Below are 24,741 nucleotides of genomic sequence, written 5' to 3'. Positions count from 1 at the left end.
TACTGAATGATCAATACTCCATAGTACTATTTTAATTAATATATGACCTTAATGCTGCTCTAGCATAACGGCATCAGTTTAAATATTTCCTTTTGATTTAACTTGTTATATCTTCAGTTCATGATATGCTTTCTTTCATTCCTATGTAATTACGATCAGCTCACAAGTTGATATTAAACATTCAGCATTATATATTATATATGGTTAGTTGATAGATGTAAGTTTTTTGTTAGACTTTTTTCTTTGTCCCATCCTACAGTTGTTTTCTGTCCCTGTGTTGTTTTCTGTCCCTGTGTTGATGGTAATTATTTTGGTACTTCTGTTTTCCCATCCTACAGTTGTTTTCTGTCCCTGTGTTGTTTTCTGTCCCTGTGTTGATGGTAACTAGTTTGGTACTTCTGTTTTCCCATCCTACAGTTGTTTTCTGTCCCTGTGTTGATGGTAACTAGTTTGGTGCTTCTGTTTTCCCATCCTACAGTTGTTTTCTGTCCCTGTGTTGTTTTCTGTCCCTGTGTTGATGGTAACTAGTTTGGTGCTTCTGTTTTCCCATCCTACAGTTGTTTTCTGTCCCTGTGTTGTTTTCTGTCCCTGTGTTGATGGTAACTAGTTTGGTACTTCTGTTTTCCCATCCTACAGTTGTTTTCTGTCCCTGTGTTGATGGTAATTAGTTTGGTACTTCAGTTTTCCTGATGGCTGTCATTGTATTTGTATTTCCTACCTGTTTGTTTTCTCACCTGTTCCCACCGTCTGTAGCCCTCCTCCCACTGCCGCCGAGGCCGTAGCATGTCGGTGTGCGTCCCCTCCTCCTCCTACTCCTCCTCCTGCTCCTCCTTCCCCCATGTTCCTCTGCACCCGGCCGCTCCCCCAAAGCCAGCGTCCACTCCTCCTACAGACCCCTCCTACGCGCCCCCCTCCCGCGGCTCCCTCCCCAGCGAGAGGGACTCGTTCGCGGGCCGCCTCTCCACGGCTCTGGAGACCGTGCTGCCCCTCCACTCCCCCCCTGCCGTGCCCCGGCCCCGGCAGAGGAGGGCCAGTCTCCCCGCCCTCTGCTGCATCCCCGTAGGTCCCGGTCCCACCCCCGGGGGGCCCGGTAGTGGCGGGAACCAGGGATGGGTCGAGTTCAGCAAAGAGAGAGAGGGGAGGGAGAAAACGTAACGCGTGTGTCTCCAGAGCTAGGACTGCCAGGGATGTGATCTGAGGTTCTACTGTAACGCGTGTGTCTGCAGAGCTAGGTCTGCCAGGGATGTGATCTGAGGTTCTACTGTAACGCGTGTGTCTGCAGAGCTAGGTCTGCCAGGGATGTGATCTGAGGTTCTAGTGGAACGCGTGTGTCTGCAGAGCTAGGTCTGCCAGGGATGTGTGATCGGAGGTTCTAGTGGAACGCGTGTGTCTGCAGAGCTAGGTCTGCCAGGGATGTGTGATCGGAGGTTCTAGTGGAACGTGTGAGTCTGCAGAGCTAGGTCTGCCAGGGATGTGATCTGAGGTTCTAGTGGAACGTGTGTGTCTGCAGAGCTAGGTCTGCCAGGGATGTGATCTGAGGTTCTAGTGGAACGCGTGTGTCTGCAGAGCTAGGTCTGCCAGGGATGTGATCTGAGGTTCTAGTGGAACGCGTGTGTCTCCAGAGCTAGGACTGCCAGGGATGTGATCTGAGGTTCTAGTGGAACGCGTGTGTCTGCAGAGCTAGGTCTGCCAGGGATGTGATCGGAGGTTCTAGTGGAACGCGTGTGTCTCCAGAGCTAGGACTGCCAGGGATGTGATCGGAGGTTCTAGTGGAACGCGTGTGTCTGCAGAGCTAGGTCTGCCAGGGATGTGATCTGAGGTTCTACTGTAACGCGTGTGTCTGCAGAGCTAGGTCTGCCAGGGATGTGATCTGAGGTTCTACTCTAACGCGTGTGTCTGCAGAGCTAGGTCTGCCAGGGATGTGATCTGAGGTTCTAGTGGAACGCGTGTGTCTGCAGAGCTAGGTCTGCCAGGGATGTGATCTGAGGTTCTAGTGGAACACGTGTGTCTGCAGAGCTAGGTGTGCCAGGGATGTGATCGGAGGTTTTAGTGTTGCGTTATGGTTCAATGGTTCATGGACTGCGTTTATGAAGCGCCTTTCTAACCAGTGGTCACTCAAAGAACTTTAGTGGTCTTGCACAGGAACACCCTGATATTCAGCTAGAAGGACCTGGGGATCGAACTAGCAAACCTCCGGTCGCTCTACTTCTGAGCGGCTGACTCTCACTCTATTTATTTTGCGCTCAATTTGAGTTGGCTGATATGTTCTGCCTTACAGCGTCTGATCTGAGGCCAGTTGGCTTCTGCCTAAATTCCAATGACGGGTTTAATGTCAGCTAGTGATGCCAGCTAACTGGCAACATACGGTAGTTAATAAATTATCTAAATGAATCATAGCAATAAAATAATAATTAAAGGATCATTCCTACAGAGAGATGCAACGCTGGAAAAGCATTTAAGTTTAATGTGATTGGTTTCATAATTCTTTATGGCGGTAAACCATTGAGCACAGGCTCTGCCTCACTCCTGCTTTATTTGGCTCTGGTTTGTCAGGGTAGTTATTAAATGCTAACAAATTAAATGAATAGCTAGCTAGATTTTAATAAAAGATCACCACTCTTGTGTGTCTACAAAGAGTTTCATTGTGATTTAATTGAACCCCATAAACATCCCCATAAAATATTCATGGTATTGGGTAGATGATCATTTCTGATTGAGGCCTATTCCTTTTCTGTGTTTATATTCAGCGCAGTAATATTGTCCACTCGGAGGGTAGGAACTTGATTCACCCCTACGTCCTATGGCTTTCTATTGGCTAAAGTTTAGACACACCGTTTTCTTTCCCTTTGATCTCCTGTGAGGATCTGAACCTTCACCATCCCTGCTTCTCATTAAATACACACTCATGATCCTCAGTCTGGCTCTTTGGGCGTGGCTTCTCCTTCTTATGAGGACAACAAAAACCTGTTCTAGTAGTCTTATCCTATATTTTATGTTTTATTAAATCTAATGAATTAAATTCACTTCATGTACATTATACATGTGCACAAATCTACCAAATACATTCTCAGAGTCAATTTCGTCCCATTCTGACCCTAAATGGGGGTTGAGTTTGGACCCTGTACCTATTGTGTCCTAATATACTCCCAACTCACATCACAAGTAGAAACCCTATCTGATGTTCTTTGATTACATCAGTGTATGCTGCCCTGCATTCTGGAGTCTTCTGTGTGCATTATTCCCCATATTTTAATTATATCCCAGGGCTTGCATAACTGTAATATGCATACTTAAACAATTTGCCAAAGAAATATCACCGTTTTCAGAGTGTAGATGCGTGCAGTTTTTGTTGTTCTCATAAGCCAGGTATTGGGTCGTGGGCATCTCTGTATTTAATATCCTTGTCTCCCTGCAAGCTGTCGTTGTCTTACCCAATGACTTCCTGTCTCTGTGTGTCTGTCTCTCTGTTCTGTCAGTATATGCTTTGGTTTGTCTGTTTGTTTTACTGTACTGAATGTATGTTTGTCTTTCCATCCTCTCCAAGATTGGACTTCTTTCTACAGCTCTGATCTTATCAATACCTCTATTTGTAGAGGAAACATGCATTTTTCTTCTTTTTGGCTGATCTATCTCTTGTTCTCTCGCCGTTTTCTCCATTAAATGGCCGACATCTGTGGCTCGATCTCCTTCACTCTGCTTTAAACCCTAACCCTATCTCGTCACAGCAGCACCACTACTGCAGCGGAGGAGCAAGTGCAGGAGGAGGAGGAGGAGGAGGAGGCCCTGACCCCCCCACTTATTTCTTCCCCTCCATCCCTGAGCGCCCCATCTCCTTCTCCCCTCCCCCCTCCGCTCCCCCGAAGGCCTACAACACCCAGCGACGCAAAAGCACGTCCATCCTTGAGGCCCACACCCGGCACTTCCAGCCCGCCTACCCCCGCTACGGCGGCGGGCTGCACCCCTACTGCGGGCTGGAGGCCGCCGAGCCCCCCCCGCTCTACATGGTGAATCCTGGGTTGGCGGCCACAGCCCAGCGGCTGGGGGTGGGGGAGCACCACCCGGGGCACTCTGAACCCAGCATGTTGGGCTACAAGGACATCCGGGCGGAGCAGGAGGAGGTGGTGAGGAGGCTCAGCCTGAACCAGGCCGCCCTCCTGGACCAGTACGAGGCCATGGCGTACGGCGGCTACCAGATGGCTGCCAGCCAGCTCAGCCACTTGAACTTCCACCAGCAGATGCAAGCGGCGGCGGCGGCGGCTAGTATGGGCTACGACCCCGTACCCCCTTCCCCCGCAGCCTTCCTGCACCCCCACATGATGCAGAGAATGGGCGCCCACAGCCCCCTTCCTCAGCCCCCCGGCAACGCCCCCCCCGCTGCCTTTGGTCCTCCCTCGTCAGAGGGCTGCTATCAGCCCCCGCACCCCTCCTCTTCCTCCTTCCCCCTGTCCGCTCCACCGGTCATGAGCGAGGCCCAGCACCCCCCTGGGAGTGTGTTTGAGTACCACCTCGCCGCCGCCGCCGCCGCCGCCGCCGGGGACCCCACCCTCCTGGCCTCCAGACTCTACCGGGCTCGCCGGAGCTCCATGGACCTCCAGCTGGAGGAGAGCACGGGCTCTGGGTCGGGAAGCTCAGGCTCCTACAGCCGGCTGCAGCCCGTGACCGAGGAGCTGTACTCGTACATCAGCCCCGAGCTGCCCCTGCCCCCGGGGAGTCTCCTCCTGCACCACGGGGGCGCCGCCCGGGACAAGAGCCCCGAGCCTTCCAGTGACTCGGTGGCCTCCTCGGACGCGGGGGAGTACCATTCGCCCCCGCCCCCTCCTCTGCCCCCTGCGGCCGACGGCCCCTCCGCTGCCCAGTCCATCCCCCACCCGGCCTCGTCCTACGACCAGCAGCCTGAGGGCAGGGGGCCGGCCGGGCTCCAGGGCCACCCGCCCTCCAAGCAGAGCTTCCTCCTCCTCACGCCCTCCTCCGAGCTCCCTGCGGGGGGGGCAGCCTCCACGCCGCTGGGGTCCCTCATCCAGAGCGCCTGGGTCCGCTACGGGGGCGTGCTACCGGCCCAGCCCGACATGACGTACCATGAGTCAATGCTGGCTCTGCAGGCGGCTAACCCCCCTCTGGTATAAGCCCTGTACCCCTAGAATAACCCCCCTGGTTTAAGCCCTGTACCCCTAGAATAACCCCCCTCTGGTTTAAGCCCTGTACCCCTAGAATAACCCCCCTCTGGTTTAAGCCCTGTACCCCTAGAATAACCCCCCTCTGGTTTAAGCCCTGTACCCCTAGAATAACCCCCCTCTGGTATAAACCCTGTACCCCTAGAATAACCCCCCTCTGGTTTAAGCCCTGTACCCCTAGAATAACCCCCCTCTGGTTTAAGCCCTGTACCCCTAGAATAACCCCCCTCTGGTATAAGCCCTGTACCCCTAGAATAACCCCCCTCTGGTTTAAGCCCTGTACCCCTAGAATAACCCCCCTCTGGTTTAAGCCCTGTACCCCTAGAATAACCCCCCTCTGGTATAAACCCTGTACCCCTAGAATAACCCCCCTCTGGTTTAAGCCCTGTACCCCTAGAATACACCCGAGCCAAGTGCTACACTCATTCATTCAGTTACTGTTTAGGCTGGAGCGTGTTTTGAGTTGATACATTTATCCAAATCTTGGAAAAAACGTTAAATGTTCTGAGTACTTTATAAATGATTGTAATTGTAGACGAGCTCCATCTTCTGAAAGTAACAGAGAATGGCATTTAAGACTTTGGCTCGGGGGTTCCCCATGCTATTGTTGTACTCTTATTTACCCTTACTCTTAATTTGTCTTTATTTTTATCCAGTCAATGTTCTGTTTTAAATTTTTATTTTAACTTCTTCAAAATGTTTATACTCGAGCGTGTGTCTCATCTGCTTCCGCTATTTGTCTGGGGGATAACTGACCTACTTTAACGTCTGGCAGCTGAACCCAATAGCAGTGAAGAACTCAAAGTTAAACCAAAATGGATGCTCTGACCAGCGTCCTAGAGCAGTAGACAAGCGATCGGAGAAGCGCTGTTCGGTCCATTTGGTGACACACTCTTGTGTAAAAGCTTTTGAAGCAAAAGGTCTACACCCTCTTCAGTTTGTCTTTTTATTTTTTTTGTATTTTGTTTACCTTTCGTTACCAGTAAGTAGAATTTTGTGTGTATGTTCATATACGACAGTATATGACAAATGTGTGTTTGTGCAGGTATGTACCACATACACATGCATTGGTGCTAGTGCAAATCCAAAGTCAATTTAGCCATTCAGTTCTCAATCTAGGAGGTAAAATCGATGTATTACATTATTATATATGTTTTTTATCTACACTAATCATCTACTTATTCAGATTAGCCTGTAAGGTATATTGGTTTCATTTAGTCAGGAGTGCTAATCATAATGAATATGATAACGTTAACTGACTTTGTGGATTTTGTACGGACAAACGCACAGAAACATACAACAAAAACGAAGGGGGTTGGACTAGCATTGTCCTAATGCAGAAAATGTCTGTTTTGTATTTTGTTGCTTAATACCATGGCCGTTCTATGCCAGCCAATGTACGTTGACATCATGCGTTTTGAACCCAAGGTTCAAAGGACCCAGGGGACGTTTATTAAACCCTAAGAAAGCTGAGATCAACGTCATCCTGTGGTGCTACTCAGTCTGTTGTGTTCCTCTTAACCAAAGCTTTCTGTTCATCACTTTAGATTGAGTTGCCAGACCTTGTTTTCTACAATGTATTTTTGACTTCACCTTCATTACTTCTTTTCTACACGGTTTTCCCTCATTCTGTTGGTAGTGCAGGTAGGTCTCAGCCATTCTGGTGCAGTGTTTTAAGAAGGCTGAGCTTGAACCCAAGTATATTCTCACACATGGCCTTCTAAGGGATCATCCATTGTTGCATTTACTTAACTGGATTAGCACTGATTAGCACTGTAAGCTCTGGTAGCCAATCATCATTGGCCTGTGTCCCCATGGACAGCAGAACATGATGCTGGAGAACATGCAGAGGTTCCAAACCTTCACTGTTTTTGTTGCTCTTAGCCCACAGTAAAAGTGTTGAGGGTGACGCGGCACAGCTAGAGACCATAGAATAATAAACAGGAATACTTAATGAAGGTTTATTTGTAGTTCCTCTGTCCTGATCGCCCCCCCTTAACACCGCGGGCAGCTCCTGCTTGGTTTGCCCTCTATCATAACCGGCACTTTGAGGATCCCAGTGGGGATCTTAGCTGCATGAAAACGTGGCGCCTCGCAGATGGACTAACCTCGTTGTGCTCGCACTGCTGGTTCTGATATTAACGCAAGCATGTCCCGGCGGCAGCTGGTTCCTAATCGCCATGTTTGTGTTTGTCAATAAGTGGAGGCAAAGAATGTACACTGAAACGGCACTCATTTTGCACAAATCTTCATCTAGTCTCTTTTCTGAACGCCGCAGATATGTTCTGATTGGTTGTTGTTCTTTGCTCGGCTTCCTCCACACATTTCCCCACATCTCTGTAGCAGGCACCAATCCCGGCCCCCCAGCCCTCCCCTGGACACCCTCCGGCCACAGCCCCGCCCCAGCCTGCAGCCCCTGGGAACCTGCAACAGGTGAGCGCTGCCTTGTATCGATGTATTAATAAAGCCCGATAACGGTGGAGGAGGTCAATCAGTCTCACCTTAAACTCCACTGTTGTGTTTGTCATAGCCTACCCTGTTGCCGTCTCATGACAAACAGAATCATATCAGCAGGCAACCATGTCATGTCTGGCAAGACTTTCACCATGGATACTAAAATGTTGACATCTTTTGAGAGATTCTTCTGTTATAAGAAGATTGTTCAGTAATTCGCCCGGTATTTCACAAAGAAGTTAAGCGATTATGGCTTTTCCCATGGAAACTCATTAAATGCACACTCTAGCTAGCTAAAGTGGGTTGTCTTGTTCAGTCTAATCATCTCTAACTCTCTGACGACATCTCTGTCGTCCTCTGTTAGCCGTCTTTACAACATGCTCACACTAATTCACTCCCCGCACACACCGGTAGGAATCTGAATCTCCGAATCCCAAACGCTGAACTATTTTTTACTTTATAGCATGGAGGTTTCTACATCACAATGCCTCCAACTCAGGTAGAAACGCTCTACCTATCGTTTTTCTTGATTTGACACATTTTTTCTTGACCTTGATTTTTCTTTTTTTTCTGAATGTTGAAAAACATTTCCTGTACTCCTTTCTCTTATCTATCTTGATTTTCCCGAACTGCCTTTAACCCTGCTTTCCATTGGCACCATTATCTTTTACTGCTACGATAAGAAATGGGTCGTCTTTGGAGGGGCACCCGTTGCTGAGGGGAGTCAGTCGTTGTGCTGTGGCCCTCCGCCCAGGGGCCCACACCAGGGCCCCCGGCTCTTGTTATGAAGCAATTGCATCGCTAAGCTGATTTGATAGAATGTGAAATGCACCGTTAATGGCAGATCAAGCATTGCAGGTCATGACTCAATGGAATGTTTATTAACGTGTCAATAAGTAAAATCAGGTGAATCTGACTTTGTCACGCTATCTGGTCATCAAAACAATTGAAATTGATTATATTATACATTCATTTTATATTTATATGTAATATATAACATGTTATTTACAGGTGACGATTGTTTGTATTTAATTCAAACTTTAACTGCACAAAGTTAGTTCATTCCTTCCTGCAGCTCCCCCCTTACCCCAAGCTCTGCTCCCCTCTGTTCCAACTCTCTCTCTCCTCCCCTCTTCGTAGATATAGGGGTTAAGTAACGCCCTCCTCTCCTTCTCCCTCTCTCTCCTCCTCCCTCTCCTCTCTCCCCCTCTCTCCTCCTCCCTCTCCTCTCGGGGTTGTTTGTAACTCCCTCCTCTCCTCCTCTCTCCCCCTATCTCCTCCTCCCTCCTCCGCCCTCTCCTCTCTCCTCCTCTCTCCTCCTCTCTCTCCCTCTCTCCGCCTCCCTCTCCTCTCTCCCCCTCTCTCCTCCTCCCTCTCCTCTCTCCTCCTCCCTCTCCTCTCTCCTCCCTCTCCTCTCTCCTCCTCTCTCCCCCTCTCTCCTCCTCCCTCCTCCTCCCTCTCCTCTATCCCCCTCTCTCCTCCTCCCTCTCCTCCTCCCTCTCCTCTCTCCCCCTCTCTCTTCCTCCCTCTCCTCCCTCTCCTCCTCTCTCCCCCTCTCTCCTCCTCCCTCTCCTCTCTCCTCCCTCTCCTCTCCTCCTCCCTCTCCTCTCTCCTCCTCTCTCCCCCTCTCTCCTCCTCCCTCTCCTTTCCTCCTCTCTCCCCCTCTCTCCTCCTCCCTCTCCTCTCTCCCCCTCTCTCCTCCCTCTCCTCCCTCTCCTCTCCTCCTCTCCCCCCCTCTCTCCTCCTCCCTCTCCTCTCCTCCTCTCTCCTCCTCCCTCTCCTCTCTCCTCCTCTCTCCTCCTCCCTCTCCTCTCTCCTCCTTTCCTCCTCTCTCCCCCTCTCTCCTCCTCCCTCTCCTCTCTCCTCCTCCCTCTCCTCCCTCTCCTCTTCTCCTCTCTCCCCCTCTCTTCTCCTCCCTCTCCTCTCCTCCTCCCTCTCCTCTCTCCTCCTCCCTCTCCTCCTCTCCCCCTCTCTCCTCCTCCCTCTCCTCTCCTCCTCTCTCCTCCTCCCTCTCCTCCCTCTCCTCTCTCCTCCTCTCCTCCTCTCTCCCCCTCTCTCCTCCTCCCTCTCCTCTCTCCTCCTCCCTCTCCTCCCTCTCCTCCTCTCTCCCCTCTCTCCTCCTCCCTCTCCTCTCCTCCTCTCTCCTCCTCCCTCTCCTCTCTCCTCCTCTCTCCTCCTCCCTCTCCTCTCTCCTCCTCTCCTCCTCTCTCCCCCTCTCTCCTCCTCCCTCTCCTCCTCTCTCCCCCTCTCTCCTCCTCCCTCTCCTCTCCTCCTCTCTCCTCCTCCCTCTCCTCCCTCTCCTCTCTTCTCCTCCCTCTCCTCTCTCCTCCTCTCCTCCTCTCTCCCCCTCTCTCCTCCTCCCTCTCCTCTCTCCTCCTCTCTCCTCCTTCTCCTCTCCTCTCTCCTCCTCCCTCTCCTCTCTCCTCCTCTCCTCCTCTCTCCCCCTCTCTCCTCCTCCCTCTCCTCCCTCTCCTCCTCTCTCCCCCTCTCTCCTCCTCCCTCTCCTCTCCTCCTCTCTCCTCCTCCCTCTCCTCCCTCTCCTCTCTTCTCCTCCCTCTCCTCTCTCTTCCTCTCCTCCTCTCTCCCCCTCTCTCCTCCTCCCTCTCCTCTCTCCTCCTCTCTCCTCCTCCCTCTCCTCTCCTCCTCTCTCCTCCTCCCTCTCCTCTCTCCTCCTCCCTCTCCTCCTCCCTCTCCTCCTCCTCCCTCTCCTCTCTCCTCCTCTCCTCCTCTCTCCCCCTCTCTCCTCCTCCCTCTCCTCTCTCCTCCTCTCTGTTCATCTCGGGGTCCTTTGTAACTCCCTCCTGTCCTCCCCTTCTTCTCTAAGGCTGCTCCACCAAGTCAGCCCAGCAGCAGTGCATCAATGCAGAGCCCCTCCCACTCTCCTGCACAGGTAACAGACACACTGATCAACACAACATCAGGCGTATAATATATATATAGATATAATCTGTACACACAGGTGTACACACAGCATCTGAAGGCAGTCTGTCCTCATCTCGCTTTACAAGGCTGATTCAATTACGGGACAAACTAGATATAAACCACTAACCCCTATTGGCTACAGACATCCACAATTGTAAATGCACTCTAATTTGCTTGAAGAGAACGGGAAAATAAAGAAATCCCATGTGTGTTATTTTCAGTATCTGTTAGTTTGGCTCTGCATGCCGTATCCTTTAACCAATTCTACCTCATTTGAGTCTCTTTGTTCTTTTCGTCCTTTGCTGGCATTCCTGTCGGCATTCTGTCTACATTTATTATGAGGTCTTGTTTTGTGTGTGTGTGTTTTCATTATCATACGTGTGTGTATTCATATTGTGCCTATGTGGTGAATGTATTCTGTAATGTGATGTGAACATATGTTGGTTGTGTTTGTGTGTGCGTGCGTGTGTTTGTGTGTATTTGTATGTGTGGTTCTTATCATTTGTGTCTGAATTCATGCGATACGTATGTGGTGACTGTGTTTTGTGGTGTGTTAAATCCTGGTGGTTTTGTGTGTAGTTCTGTGAGCTCAGCCCATCTCCTAGCATTGAACACCTCTATATTCTCTACCAGCTAGCTCTGTGCAAGGTGTGTGTGTGTGTGTGTGTGTGTGTGTGTGTGTGTGTGTGTGTGTGTGTGTGTTTGTTTGCACACGTATGGGTGTGCATGACGTACAAAGTCCCAAATCGATTAGGTGTCTCCTACATGTTAAAGACCTTGCAATAGCCTCTAAAGGAAAACAGGATTGATGATATAGCTTGCGTTAAATGTAAAACAAGAAGGTCTCATAATATTAATAATCCATAAAGGCCCATAGATACTAATTACAGAACGGTTTCTGTAGGAAGTGCATTGTCCTCTGTGTTAGTTTGTGTGGATGAAATCTACAGTCTAGACTGTAGATATCATCTACAGTCCAGACTAGATGATATCTACAGTCTATACTGTAGATATCATCTACAGTCTAAACTAGATGATGTCTACAGTCTATACTGTAGATATCATCTACAGTCTAGACTAGATGATGTCTACAGTCTAGACTGTAGATATCATCTACAGTCTATACTGAAGATATCATCTACAGTCTAAACTAGATGATATCTACAGTCTAGACTGTAGATATCATCTACAGTCTAAACTAGATGATGTCTACAGTCTATACTGTAGATATCATCTACAGTCTAGACTAGATGATGTCTACAGTCTATACTGTAGATATAATCTACAGTCTATACTGAAGATATCATCTACAGTCTAAACTAGATGATATCTACAGTCTAGACTGTAGGTGAACTGTAGACTGAAACATATTGACTGGCTGTTTGCCTGGTGTGTGAAGATGTCTCCTGCAGTCAGTAAGCAGAGGTCGTTCCTATTGGAGCAAGGGAACGATAGCGTCTTGAAGGTCAATGCATTGGAAACTCTGATTTCTCTTTTAAAAAGATTCCCCTTTTTCCTACTTTTGCTGCTCCAACAAATAAAGTCAGCTATGAGTCCTCCAACTTTCTGTCCTTTTCTCTAACCTTTCCACTCCGCTCACTCCCTCCTTTCCTTTCCTGTTTTTTATAACCTATAATAAAATGTCTCCTCCCTGCTTCCTCCTCTGTTTTCCTTTCTTACGTTCCCTATAATGTTTCCCTCTACCCCCCTTTACCCTATCCTCAGCCTAACACGACTTCATCCTCCTCTTCTGCCGTTGCCATGGCGCCTCTTCCTGCTCCGTTGCCCTCCCTTCCTGTTGCCATGCCCACAGGGGGGGTTGCCTCCCCTCCCAGCACTCTTCCACTTCCTATTGTGGGGGGGTCGGCCGTAGCTTCCCCTTCTCCTCCTCCTCCTGTGTCCGCCCCCAAAGGGCCTCAGCCATTGGCCAGTGTGGTGCCCGTCATCAGTGTTGTCCCCGCCCCTCCTGACCCTCCCACGGAGGCCCCTCCCCAGGAACAGGTGAAGGACAGCCCCCCAGTACTGATGCCTCTCTTATCATAGCGCTAGGAGCATGGTGCTGGACGGCCTCTGTAGGGTCGGTACTGAGGGAGTTGGACTGCTGCATGGTATTAAGTGGTTGTCTTGATATAAACTGAATGGTGGATAAGAGTTGTGAACGCTCAGTTAACCAAGGTGCTGTTATGGCTTCAGACATGGGAAGGGCTTGGCATGTGTTATCCTTACAGAAAATGCTGTGGTTAAGTTTACTTTGATCATGATGATCAGGTGTGTGTGTGTTTGTGTGTATGTGTTTCAGCCTGCCTCTCAGAATCCTGAGCAGTCCCAATTTCAACTTCAACCAACTCAAGTGCAGCAGTCATCTGTGGAGAGGTGACCTCATCGAGCTCCGCCTGTCAGACCTCTCTGAACTCTGTCATGATTAAATGCTTTTAGTTGGTCTCCTCAAGCCAACCTCCTCTCTCTCCCTCTCACTCCCCCCTCCTCCCCCTCTCTCCCTCCCCCCTCCTCTCTCTCACTCCAACCTCCTCTCTCTCCCTCTCACTCCCCCCTCCTCCCCCTCTCTCCCTCCCCCCTCCTCTCTCTCACTCCAACCTCCTCTCTCTCCCTCTCACTCCCCCCTCCTCCCCCTCTCTCCCTCCCCCCTCCTCTCTCTCACTCCAACCTCCCTCTCTCTCCCTCTCCCTCCTCCCCCTCTCTCCCTCTCCCTCCCCCTCCTCCCTCTCTCTCTCTCACTCCAACCTCCCTCTCCCTCCCCCCTCCTCTCTCTCCCTCTCCTCCCCCTCTCACTCCCTCCTCCTCCTCTCTCCCTCTCCCTCCCCCCTCCTCTCTCTCCCACTCCCACCCCCCTCCTCCCTCTCTCTCCCTCTCACTCCAACCTCCCCCTCTCTCCCTCTCACTCCAACCTCCCCCTCTCTCCCTCTCACTCCAACCTCCCCCTCTCTCCCTCTCCCTCCTCCCTCTCTCTCCCTCTCACTCCAACCTCCCCCTCTCTCCCTCTCACTCCAACCTCCCCCTCTCTCCCTCTCACTCCAACCTCCCCCTCTCTCCCTCTCCCTCCCCCCTCCTCTCTCTCACTCCAACCTCCCCCTCTCTCCCTCTTCCTCCCCCTCCTCTCTCTCCCTCCCCCCTCCTCTCTCTCCCTCCCCCTCCTCTCTCTCCCTCTCACTCCAACCTCCCCCTCTCTCCCTCTCACTCCAACCTCCCCCTCTCTCCCCCTCTCTCCCTCCCTCCTCCTCTCTCTCACTCCAACCTCCCCCTCTCTCCCTCTCCCTCCCCCTCCTCTCTCTCCCTCCCCCCCCTCCCTCTCCCTCCCCCCTCCTCTCTCTCCCTCTCCCTCCCCTCCCCCTCCCTCCCCCTCCTCTCTCTCCCTCTCACTCCAACCTCCCCCTCTCTCCCTCTCACTCCAACCTCCCCCTCTCTCCCTCTCACTCCAACCTCCCCCTCTCTCCCTCCCCCCTCCTCTCTCTCCCTCTCCCTCCCCTGTCCTCTCTCTCCTTCTCCCTCTTTCTCTTTCCCCCTCTCGCTCTCTCTCTGTCTGTCTCTTTCTGACCTTGTCCTCCTCCCCCTCTCCCCCCCTGTCTCTCGTTTCCTCCCTTCAGTGGCTACTCGGAGGCGTCCGGTCTGAGCGATGGGAACGAGGGTGGCGGCGGGCGTGACGAGGGCCGCTCGCTGAAGCGCCATCAGCGGCGCTCGGTGCGGAGCCGCTCGCGCCATGAGAAGACGGGCAAGGCCAAGCTCAACGTCCTCAACGTGAGATCCCGAACCCTAACCCTAACCCTGACCCTGACCCTAACCCTGACCCTGACCCTAACCCTGACTCTGACCCTGACCCTAACCCTGACTCTGACCCTAACCCTGACTCTGACCCTAACCCTGACCCTATCCCTGACTCTGACCCTAACCCTGACTCTGACCCTAACCCTGACCCTATCCCTGACTCTGACCCTGACCCTAACCCTGACCCTCACCCTGACCCTAACCCTGACTCTGACCCTAACCCTGACCCTATCCCTGACTCTGACCCTCACCCTGACCCTGACCCTAACCCTGACCCTGACTCTGACCCTAACCCTGACTCTGACCCTGACCCTAACCCTGACCCTGACCCTAACCCTCACCCTGACCCTGACCCTAACCCTGACCCTATCCCTGACTCTGACCCTAACCCTGACCCTGACCCTAACCCTGACTCTGACCCTAACCCTGACTCTGACCCTAACCCTGACTCTGACCCTGACCCTAACCCTGACCCTGACCCTAACCCTCACCCTGACCCTGACCCTAACCCTGACCCTAACCCTAACCCTGACCCTGACTCTGACCCTAACCCTGACTCTGACCCTGACCCTAACCCTGACCCTGACCCTAACCCTCACCCTGACCCTGACCCTAACCCTGACCCTATCCCTGACTCTGACCCTAACCCTGACCCTAACCCTGACTCTGACCCTAACCCTGACTCTGACCCTAACCCTGACTCTGACCCTGACCCTAACCCTGACCCTGACCCTAACCCTCACCCTGACCCTGACCCTAACCCTGACCCTATCCCTGACTCTGACCCTAACCCTGACCCTGACCCTAACCCTGACTCTGACCCTAACCCTGACTCTGACCCTAACCCTGACTCTGACCCTGACCCTAACCCTGACCCTGACCCTAACCCTCACCCTGACCCTGACCCTAACCCTGACCCTATCCCTGACTCTGACCCTAACCCTGACCCTGACCCTAACCCTGACTCTGACCCTAACCCTGACCCTATCCCTGACTCTGACCCTGACCCTGACTCTGACCCTAACCCTGACTCTGACCCTAACCCTGACCCTATCCCTGACTCTGACCCTAACCCTGACTCTGACCCTGACCCTAACCCTGACCCTGACCCTAACCCTGACCCTATCCCTGACTCTGACCCTAACCCTGACCCTGACCCTAACCCTGACCCTGACCCTGACCCTAACCCTGACCCTCACCCTGACCCTAACCCTGACCCTCACCCTGACCCTAACCCTCACCCTGACCCTAACCCTAACCCTGACCCTGACTAGGGCTTGGCGATATACCGGTAGTAAAATTTATACCAGTATATTTTTGAAAGAGATATGTAGTTGAGACAATATCGCCATACCGGTATATTATATATTATTTTGATGTTGCCTTGCGAGCGCTATTTTATAAGGCCGACCGCTGCTCTCTGAGCCTACAAGCCATGTTCAGCTGCTCAATCCCACCCCTTACATGTAGCAGTGTTCTCCCACCACGTTAAGCATCACAACTAACTTTGAATAAACACGTGGTGGTAGAGAGTACGGAACCCGTAAAGGGACATGGGGTAAAAAAAATGTTTTTAATGTTTCTCGTGCTCACGAGAAAGTATTGCGTGTGTGTGACGTCAGCGAGTCAGTGTACGAGCGAGGAGAGCGAGCGGTAGCGTGCGTGTCAGTTTGGTGAAGTAATGAACAAGTCCGGTTGTGTGTAAGAATAAAGTACCCAGCCTGTCAAGAATCGGTGGCCGCTTCAATCAACCATATTCCGACCTATAAGCAGAGCCACTGCCGGTCAAAGTGAAGGGTGTTGCTCCCGATAGCATCGGCCCTGGAGGGAAGTCTCCCCTGTGCGGTTTCCGTATGTTTCAAACAGGCAACACTATTGCTTTTTATTACACGTCTCTTCTCAATGCTGTGGAACGCTCCGTTGACTTGCATGGGCCCTTCACAACTTCCGGCGGTGAATTTATATTTGATAATTCACCGTTGCTTAGTCAAGGAAAACAAAGGATTGTTTGCCTCTAATGACGTCTTTGGTATCACTCCGGAAGTAGTCCGGTAACTTGTCAGCCCCGGCGTCTTTGGTTTCTAAGCGACGTCACAACTTTGGCGGACTATTTCTCTGCTGATCAACACTACGAATGCTGGTTTCAAATGAATTGTAAAAAGACACACCATGAAGTTATTTTTCGTTTAGGCAAGTAGCCGTGTAATAAGCGGGATAATGTATAGAACGTCGCCGGTCATTATCGAAAGTAAGCCCCTTCAGGGCGAAGCAATACACCTCCGCTGCGCGTCGGTGTCCTGGTCGCCCTGTCGGGGCTTATTTTCCAGATAATGACCGGTGTTCTATACATTATCCCTTACATATCTGTTGTTTAAGCACAGCTGTGCTTCGTTGAGCAAAACAAAAAAACTAAACCTAAATAAATGGTTGATGGTGAATACTTGTGGCGTGGAGTTAAAACTATACACTTTACACGTTTTATTCAAAATATCGTTATAATATCGTATATCGCCATTCGAACAAAAAATATTTAGATATGAGTTTTGGTCCATATCGCCCAGCCCTTCCCCTAACCCTGACCCTGACCCTGACCCTGACCCTGACCCTGACCCTAACCCTGACCCTGACCCTAAGGCCAGGGCTACTCCACTACCAGTCAACGTGGTCGGTGGTGGAGTAAGGCAAGGGCTACTCCACTACCAGTCAACGTGGTCGGTGGTGGAGTAAGTCATCTGAATAAAGGAGATGAGGTGATGGAGAAGATACCTAGCGGAGGTTAGACTTTGTAAAGGGTAGAAAAGGCCCAGTGTACACTTTCATCCACCCTCCATCAGCTACCGAAGCAAATGCATTCATAATAATGTTTAGGTTGACCCCGTCCATGATTCTGAACTGCTTGTGTGGTCGTGTGTGTGTAGATCTCTAACCTGGGAGACAGGGTGGCAGAGTGCCAGCTGGAGACACACAACAGGAAGATGGTGACCTTCAAGTTTGACCTTGATGGGGACAACCCAGAGGAGATAGCGAAGATCATGGTATGGACACTACCTGTTAGGTGCTGCTACCTGTACCCAATGTACTGCCTTTGTATGAATATGCTAATAGCCCTACACAAATATATACCATCCACATATACTCTGTAACTGACTCGCGCGTGCGTGTGTGTGTGTGTGTGTGTGTGTGTGTGTGTGTGTGTGTGTGTGTGTGTGTGTGTGTGTGTGTGTGTGCAGGTCCTGAGTGAGTTCATCCTGGAGAGCGAGAGGGAGTCGTTCATTGAGCAGGTCAGAGAGGTGATAGAGAACGCAGACGAGAAAGGTCTAGAACGAGAACACAGTCACCAGGTCAATATTTTTCTTTCACTCACTATTTATGCACTTTTTATGTAAGACGTCATTATTATCATTCTTAAATTATACGTTTCCTCTCGTCATTAATAATTAACAAATAATATATTTTGCTAATGATTGTTCCCAAAGTCCATTCTTCTAACCTCTGTTCCTCCACCCTGCTGTCTCCCCGTGTTGACGTTCTGTGTTCCCCAGGCGCCAGGATACACAGAGCAGCAGATGTCCGTCCCCATGCCAGGTAGTTCAACACAGAGTCCAGCCCCTTCCTATTACAGAACAGCTCTATGCATTCCTTACTGTCTCGTCTCCTTCTGTTTTATTGCACTATACCTATTGAGTACATTTAAGTGCCAGGAAAGTCTTGATGTAGACCGATGACTCCTAAAGTTCCTCTCTGCTAGTTTGTGCATGGCATGTAAGTCTCCGGTGAACCAGGGTGAGCAGAAATAAAACAATAGTTTTTCCTGATTTGGAGAGAGTGAGCCAGAAGGAAGTTCTCCAGTGAGGCGGTGTTTGTCCTCAGGCTGGAGTTCACAAGTCAACAAAAAGTGTGTGGAAGCGAATGTCTGTGAAAGTGCCAGAAAGGCCATTATGTTGTTAGAGACCGGGCCCAGAAGTGAATCTAATACAGAATTCAATTAATTAGGTTTTCTCTCTTTGTTCTTTTCTGCACTGCAGTTATGCTTTACAAACTCGAGGTATCTGGAGATATTTCTCTAGTTCCAATTGTATGCATTGATTGCTACAGCCCCTTTTGTAACTAGTTTTGGATAAAAGCGTCTGCTGGAGGTAAATGTATGCAATGTCCTTCTCTCCCTCCCTCCCTCCCTCCCCCAGACATGCCAGCTAGTGCAACGTCCCAGGTGGTCCATTCAGCGGGTCGCAAGTTCATCATCAGTCCTGTACCTGAGTCCAGGCTGAAGGAACTACTACCCTGCTCCCCGCCCCCCTCCACGCCTACATCCTCCTCAGAGACAGGTAAGCCATGTGTATGTATGCATGTGCGTGAGTGTGTGTCTTAAATACCTACAACATTGCCCCAACAGTGTCCTACAGACTTCAGACAGCGCATCATCAGTAAAATGATGAGAAACAACCTGGTGAACCACGAACATGAACCTCCCAAAGGCATTTTGAAAGGTCCTCTAATCTACTAAATAAACAGTAAACGTCAGTCTTATCTGAAGATCAAAAGCACATACATTACTAATGTCTGAAGGCACACCCAACCCATATATCTGCAAAGGTATGTGAACGCGATCGTTGGTGTCAGCTCTGGCTGGACTGGTTGATGCAGTCTACGTAAAGGTCGACTTATCTCGTGTTGTTCTGGTTTGTTCCAGCTTCTACGGCCCCGTCTCCATCTCCAGCCCAGGGTTCCGGTTTGTCGCAGTCCGCTGGAGCCATCACCCTACAAAAGGCTTTCTCAGAGCTGAGGAAGAACCAGTACGATCCGGGCCCCAGCACCGCGCCGGCCTCCATGCCCTCCACCAAGCCCTCCTTACAGCCTGCCTCAGTCCCCGCTCCTCAGGCAGCAGGACCCAGTGGATCCACAGCAGACTCCCAGGACAGGCCCCCACCTGCGGGGCCCCAAGCAGAGCAGCATCCGTTAAATACCCCTCTGCCCCAGCCCTCCTCCTCTTCCTCTGCACCCCCAGTCTGCCTCACACCCAGTGGCTCCTCATCTTCCTCTCCTCTCCCCGTCTCCAGTCAACCCCTCGTCAACCAGGCACAGGGAGCCACACCACAGTCAGCTCAGAGCGCACCCCAGGGTCAGCAGCAGCTCCAGGCCCAAGCACTAATCCAGCCCCAGGCTTTGGCCCAGGCCCGGGGAGCCGCTTCGAAGACCAAACCCGAGGGTTCTGCTGCGTTCTCTGCCGCTCCTGTCCCCTCGTCCTCTCCCCAAGCCAGTTCCTCTAGCAGCACCCCGCCCTCGCTCCCCTCAGCTCCCTCCTCCGCCCCCTCCTCCACCCCTCTTAGCTCCGTCTCCTCTCCCCCTCCCCCTACTCCCTCCTCCTCGTCTCCTGCTCTGGTGAGCGGTAGTGGTGGCGTGGAGCCTCTCTCCTGCCGCTCTCCGCCCTGCTCCAGCCCCCCTGTCTCTCTGTCCTCCTCGCTGGGGACCACCACAGCCTCCCCTGGGCCCCTGCTCGTTCCCTCCACCTCCGCCCAGTCCTCCCACACCTCCTCCTCCACCGCCGGCTCCCCTTCCTCCTCCTCTCTGACCTCCGCCGCCGCCCCGGGGGTCCAGTCCACCGCCGCTGTGCCTGGGCACACCCACGGGGAGCCATGTGATGCCAGGTGTGTCTTCATGTCTGCTCATCCACTGCTTCTCTGTCATCCGGTCAGGTTATCTCTCAATAAAATCGTTGGGATTTGTTACAAATACTGTCCATCTATGACAGCTGATGACGGTAGAATTTTCTTCATTAAAGCAGAAAGTCAAATTCATTGTCCAGGGAGTTCAAATATTAAGCAAGCTTAAAGATGGTTAACACATTCCTAGGAATGTACTGGTCTTTTTTTAACTGACAATACACCATAATGGGATCATGAGCGGCGCTGGGTGCTGTCCTCCCCCTCTGCTTCAGGGTTAGGGTTAGGGTTAACCCTAACCCTAACCAATACACCATAATGGGATCATGAGCGGCGCTGGGTGCTGTCCTCCCACTCTGCTTCAGGGTTAGGGTTAGGGTTAACCCTAACCCTAACCAATACACCATAATGGGATCATGAGCGGCGCTGGGTGCTGTCCTCCCCCTCTGCTTCAGGTGTGAGGGTTAGGGTTAGGGTTAGGGTTAGGGTTAGGGTTAGGGTTAACCCTAACCCTAACCAATACACCATAATGGGATCATGAGCGGCGCTGGGTGCTGTCCTCCCCCTCTGCTTCAGGTGTGAGGGTTAGGGTTAGGGTTAGGGTTAGGGTTAGGGTTAGGGTTAACCCTAACCCTAACCAATACACCATAATGGGATCATGAGCGGCGCTGGGTGCTGTCCTCCCCCTCTGCTTCAGGTGTGAGGGTTAGGGTTAGGGTTAGGGTTAACCCTAACCCTAACCAATACACCATAATGGGATCATGAGCGGCGCTGGGTGCTGTCCTCCCCCTCTGCTTCAGGGTTAGGGTTAGGGTTAACCCTAACCCTAACCAATACACCATAATGGGATCATGAGCGGCGCTGGGTGCTGTCCTCCCCCTCTGCTTCAGGTGTGAGGCGGCCGTGGATCCCCAGGGCAAGGTGGACGACATCCACACGCTGGACAAGAAGCTCCGCTCTCTGTTCAGCGACCTGGGCGGGGCCACCCCAGCAGCCCAGGGGGAGCTCCCGGCCGGAGACCCCGCGGCGGGGACCCCGCTGGGGGGTCCCAACGCACCCGGGGGCCCCTTCTCTACCTCTACGACCTCCGTGACCCCGCCGAGCTCCGGCCAGCCGGCCGGCCCCCCAGTGCCCCCCCCCACCCTAGCCTTGGCCGCTGGGGGGCCGTCGACCCCAGCCCAGGGTCCTGGAACTCCGACCTCCGGCCCTGCCCAGACCAGTAAGCACAAAGAAGTACCTCTTGTTTTATTCACAGTCGTTTATCCTCATTCCTGTTCAAAAGATAAGGCTTCTTTTGTGACCTATAGAGTGTACTTTTCACAGGTATGCCTGCTGCAACCTATGGCCCGACCACTCCATCCAAAACCCCTCTGTCCAGAGTCTCGGTGAGCGACTGCTTCTGTCTGTCGTCACAACGATCACAACTAGTTCTGTCTGTCAGCACCAAGCAGTGGGAGACGGATGCTTGTTTGTCGGTCAGCACCATAAGTGGTTTATTAACAACCCAGCAATGATGTCAGTTTTCCTTCATGAGGTGGTAGATTTAAAGTATTTAAAAAGTAATTGAGTAGTTGTGGAGTAGCAGTTGAGTAGTAGTTGTAGTCAATGGGAATCGTAATTTGTTCGTGAACAGAGTTGATTCGGATAGATTCTGTTCCAAGCCATTTTCATTAACATTTTTACTAATCCACAAAAACATCTAAATGCACCGAACTCAATTTCTGAATGAATTGCGCTGCTTGCTCCTTTATCTATAATACTTCAGTGGCAGGCTGAGCTGGGCGGAGTGCATGAGCGCTCTGTGGCCCTCATTCTGTGGGACACAGCAATGGCAAATGGTTCTGAGGATACTCCTACAGTGTACTTCACCATACCTAACCACAGCTCTCCAACTAACTACCCACCAAGGGTTAGGAGCTCTAACCAGACATTGACTTCCACTTTAACCACTGCTGACGATCGTTCACAGAAAGCCACAGACACACAGCGTTGTGTTGCAGCTTGTCTCTGGCTTTCCACCAACAGTGACTCATGTTTAGTTACAACATTACACCACACAACACCACCGTGCTCTGCAGTGCACTGATTGGCCCTCCACCTCCCATGGCTGTTGACCGGGAACAACAAGTTGACCTGGGTTCAGCTCAGCCACAGCCGTGCGTCTAGAGGAGTGAAAGGGGAGGGCAGTGGCAGCGACCGATCAGAGCGTTGTCCATCAGACAGAAGAGGTTATGCTCGTGTAAAACAGGATCCTCCATCAGACAGAAGAGGTTATGCTCGTGTAAAACAGGATCCTCCATCAGACAGAAGAGGTTATGCTCATGTAAAACAGGATCCTCCATCAGACAGAAGAGGTTATGCTCGTGTAAAACAGGATCCTCCATCAGACAGAAGAGGTTATGCTCGTGTAAAACAGGATCCTCCATCAGACAGAAGAGGTTATGCTCGTGTAAAACTGGATCATCCTGATGTAATCCCGCAAAGTACTTTGAAAGCAAATGTTGTTTACTCCCCGGGCGTATTTGGGGGCATTAACGGAGTGCTGGCCTGTCACTGCTCAAGGAGAGAGACAATACACGACAATGCCATTCTGTTCCTCATGTCCAGCTAGAGTCAGAGCTTCAATGCTCAGCGCGTCAGGCCTTGTGGTGACGGGACGCTGTTACCTGCTCTCCTGCTGCTATTGCAATCAAAGACGGAAGAAATGTTATTTAAACCCTGTGAGCAATTCAAGCTGTGAGCTGCTGAGTTTCTGTCACAAGTGGGCCAAGCCTCTCACACATGCTGGTTCTATTCTAATAATTACAGCGTACATCTGCTGCAAGAACACACATTTTATTGCATGCAATTTCTTCCGAGCTCGGGTAAATGACACAGCTTAGCTTCTTTTATTTATTTTCCTTTCTTCTGCTTTCCCTTCTGACTTTCAATGAGGGTTGTTGTTAACAATTCTAACAACAATAACAGCCATCAGATCAACGAGTCAGACCACTTTGATGGGTGGAGATCTACATGAAACAACCTCACAAGGCCACCACGCAAACAGTTCTCTCTCCTGCACAAGGGGAATACAGAGACAGACGTGCCAGAGTCAGAAGGGACTCTAGTCAAGGAAGTTGAAGGGCACCAAAAGAGTCGGTCAGGCAGACAGACAGGCAGACAGACAGACAGATAGACAGACAGGCAGAACACCGACAGACAGACAGGCAGAACACCGACAGACAGACAGACAGACAGGCAGAACACAGAGACAGACGTGCCAGAGTCAGAAGGGACTCTAGTCAAGGAGGTTGAACGGCATCAAAAGAGTCGGTCAGGCAGACAGGCAGGCAGACAGATAGACAGACAGACAGGCAGAACACCGACAGAAAGACAGGCAGAACACAGAGACAGACGTGCCAGAGTCAGAAGGGACTCTAGTCAAGGAGGTTGAACGGCACAAAAAGAGTCGGTCAGGCAGACAGACAGACAGGCAGGCAGACAGACAGACAGACAGACAGACATCAGGACACTCCCGGCGTCATCGCTGCCGTTTAATCTGGCTTAAACGGCAGACAGCTTGTGTTTTGGCTATGAATGCCGCGTCCTAAAAATAGAGCTGCCTATTTATCAGGGACCGGGCTCTTGGCTGCTGGGCCCCCCTCCATCATAGCCCCCCCCCGTCTCTTGCGTAACTTGCGCGGGATAGCCCTGTCCTCTCTCGTTGTTGAGCTGCAATCAAAAAGCAAACACACACACACACGTAAATTCATGTCTGGGACGCTCTTTATAGTGTAGTACAGCCTGGAATTGTTCTGTGTGTGTCTTTATGTGCGTGTGTGTGTGTATGTGTCTGGATGCTCGTGTGTTCGTGTATGTGCGTGCGTGTGTGTGTGCCTGGATGCACGTGTGTGTTTGTATGTGCGTGTGTTTGTGATTCCGTGCCTGTGTGTGTGTGCTAACTGCCTCCTCTACTCGTCTGTAGTCACAGCAGCCTCTGGAGGACCTGGACGCCCAGCTGAGGAGAGCTCTGAGCCCGGAGACCGTCAGCACACAAGCACAGGTTAACACACACACACACAGTTACCCATCTGGGGTTGTCTATACTAGTATAACTGGACCCATGCTGAAGTTAGGGCTGTAGATCCATCACATGTAAGGTCATGTAATGTTACCTTGTCTCTTATACTCAGGCTTCTCTCACCGCCATGCCTTCCGGAGGACAACCAAGTAGGTTTCACTTCTTTATGTTTATCATCTATTTGTCAGCTTAATTGTTGACCTAATCGCCAACTTTTTTTTATTTTTATGAACTTATATTTTTCTCTCCCTTTGTCAATCTCTCTCTGTCTCTCTCTCCATCTCTCTCTCCATCTCTCTCTCTCTCTCTCTCTCTCTCTCTCTCTCTCTCTCTCTGTCCTTCTTTCTGTCTCTTTCTCTCTCTTGCTCCAGGTCCCTTCCCCTCTGAGGGAGAGGAGGGAGAGATCACCGTCATCCCTCCTGGTGCGATCAAGCTGGGAAGATTCCAGGTAATGAAACGCTCAGAAAGAAAACACCTGCAAGACTCCTGTAGCTAGTAGTCTTCAGGGAATTTAACCCTATGATGCTTAGTTTCATCATTCTCTCTCTCTCTTTCTCCCTCTCTCTCTCTCTCTCTCTCTCTCTCTCTCTCTCTCTGTCTCTCTCTCTCTCCCTCTTTCTCTCTCTCTCGCTCTCTCTCTCTCCCTCTCTCTCTCTCTCTCCCTCTATCTCTGTCTCTCTCTCTCCCCCCCTCT

The 24,741-nt window shown here is 51.3% G+C and overlaps 1 protein-coding gene across 1 annotated transcript in view; it reads left to right on the top strand.

Moving 5' to 3' along the window:
* The window catches only part of wnk1b (WNK lysine deficient protein kinase 1b), a 92,785-nt gene that overhangs the window by 54,932 nt on the left and 13,112 nt on the right, over positions 1 to 24,741 (top strand). Inside the window, exons 12-27 of the mRNA XM_079735606.1 lie at positions 3,729 to 5,117; positions 7,515 to 7,604; positions 8,089 to 8,124; positions 10,450 to 10,515; positions 12,847 to 12,920; positions 14,150 to 14,300; positions 17,246 to 17,362; positions 17,558 to 17,668; positions 17,870 to 17,912; positions 18,512 to 18,652; positions 19,018 to 19,972; positions 20,878 to 21,206; positions 21,311 to 21,372; positions 23,952 to 24,029; positions 24,160 to 24,196; positions 24,419 to 24,495. Coding sequence (XP_079591732.1) covers positions 3,729 to 5,117; positions 7,515 to 7,604; positions 8,089 to 8,124; positions 10,450 to 10,515; positions 12,847 to 12,920; positions 14,150 to 14,300; positions 17,246 to 17,362; positions 17,558 to 17,668; positions 17,870 to 17,912; positions 18,512 to 18,652; positions 19,018 to 19,972; positions 20,878 to 21,206; positions 21,311 to 21,372; positions 23,952 to 24,029; positions 24,160 to 24,196; positions 24,419 to 24,495 — 3,756 coding nt within the window. The remainder of the gene's footprint in view (positions 1 to 3,728; positions 5,118 to 7,514; positions 7,605 to 8,088; positions 8,125 to 10,449; positions 10,516 to 12,846; positions 12,921 to 14,149; positions 14,301 to 17,245; positions 17,363 to 17,557; positions 17,669 to 17,869; positions 17,913 to 18,511; positions 18,653 to 19,017; positions 19,973 to 20,877; positions 21,207 to 21,310; positions 21,373 to 23,951; positions 24,030 to 24,159; positions 24,197 to 24,418; positions 24,496 to 24,741) is intronic.

This window comes from Pollachius pollachius (genome assembly GCF_949987615.1).
Source record: "Pollachius pollachius genome assembly, chromosome: 4".
NCBI classification, from domain to species: domain Eukaryota; kingdom Metazoa; phylum Chordata; class Actinopteri; order Gadiformes; family Gadidae; genus Pollachius; species Pollachius pollachius.
This window is presented reverse-complemented; position numbering and strand designations above follow the sequence as displayed.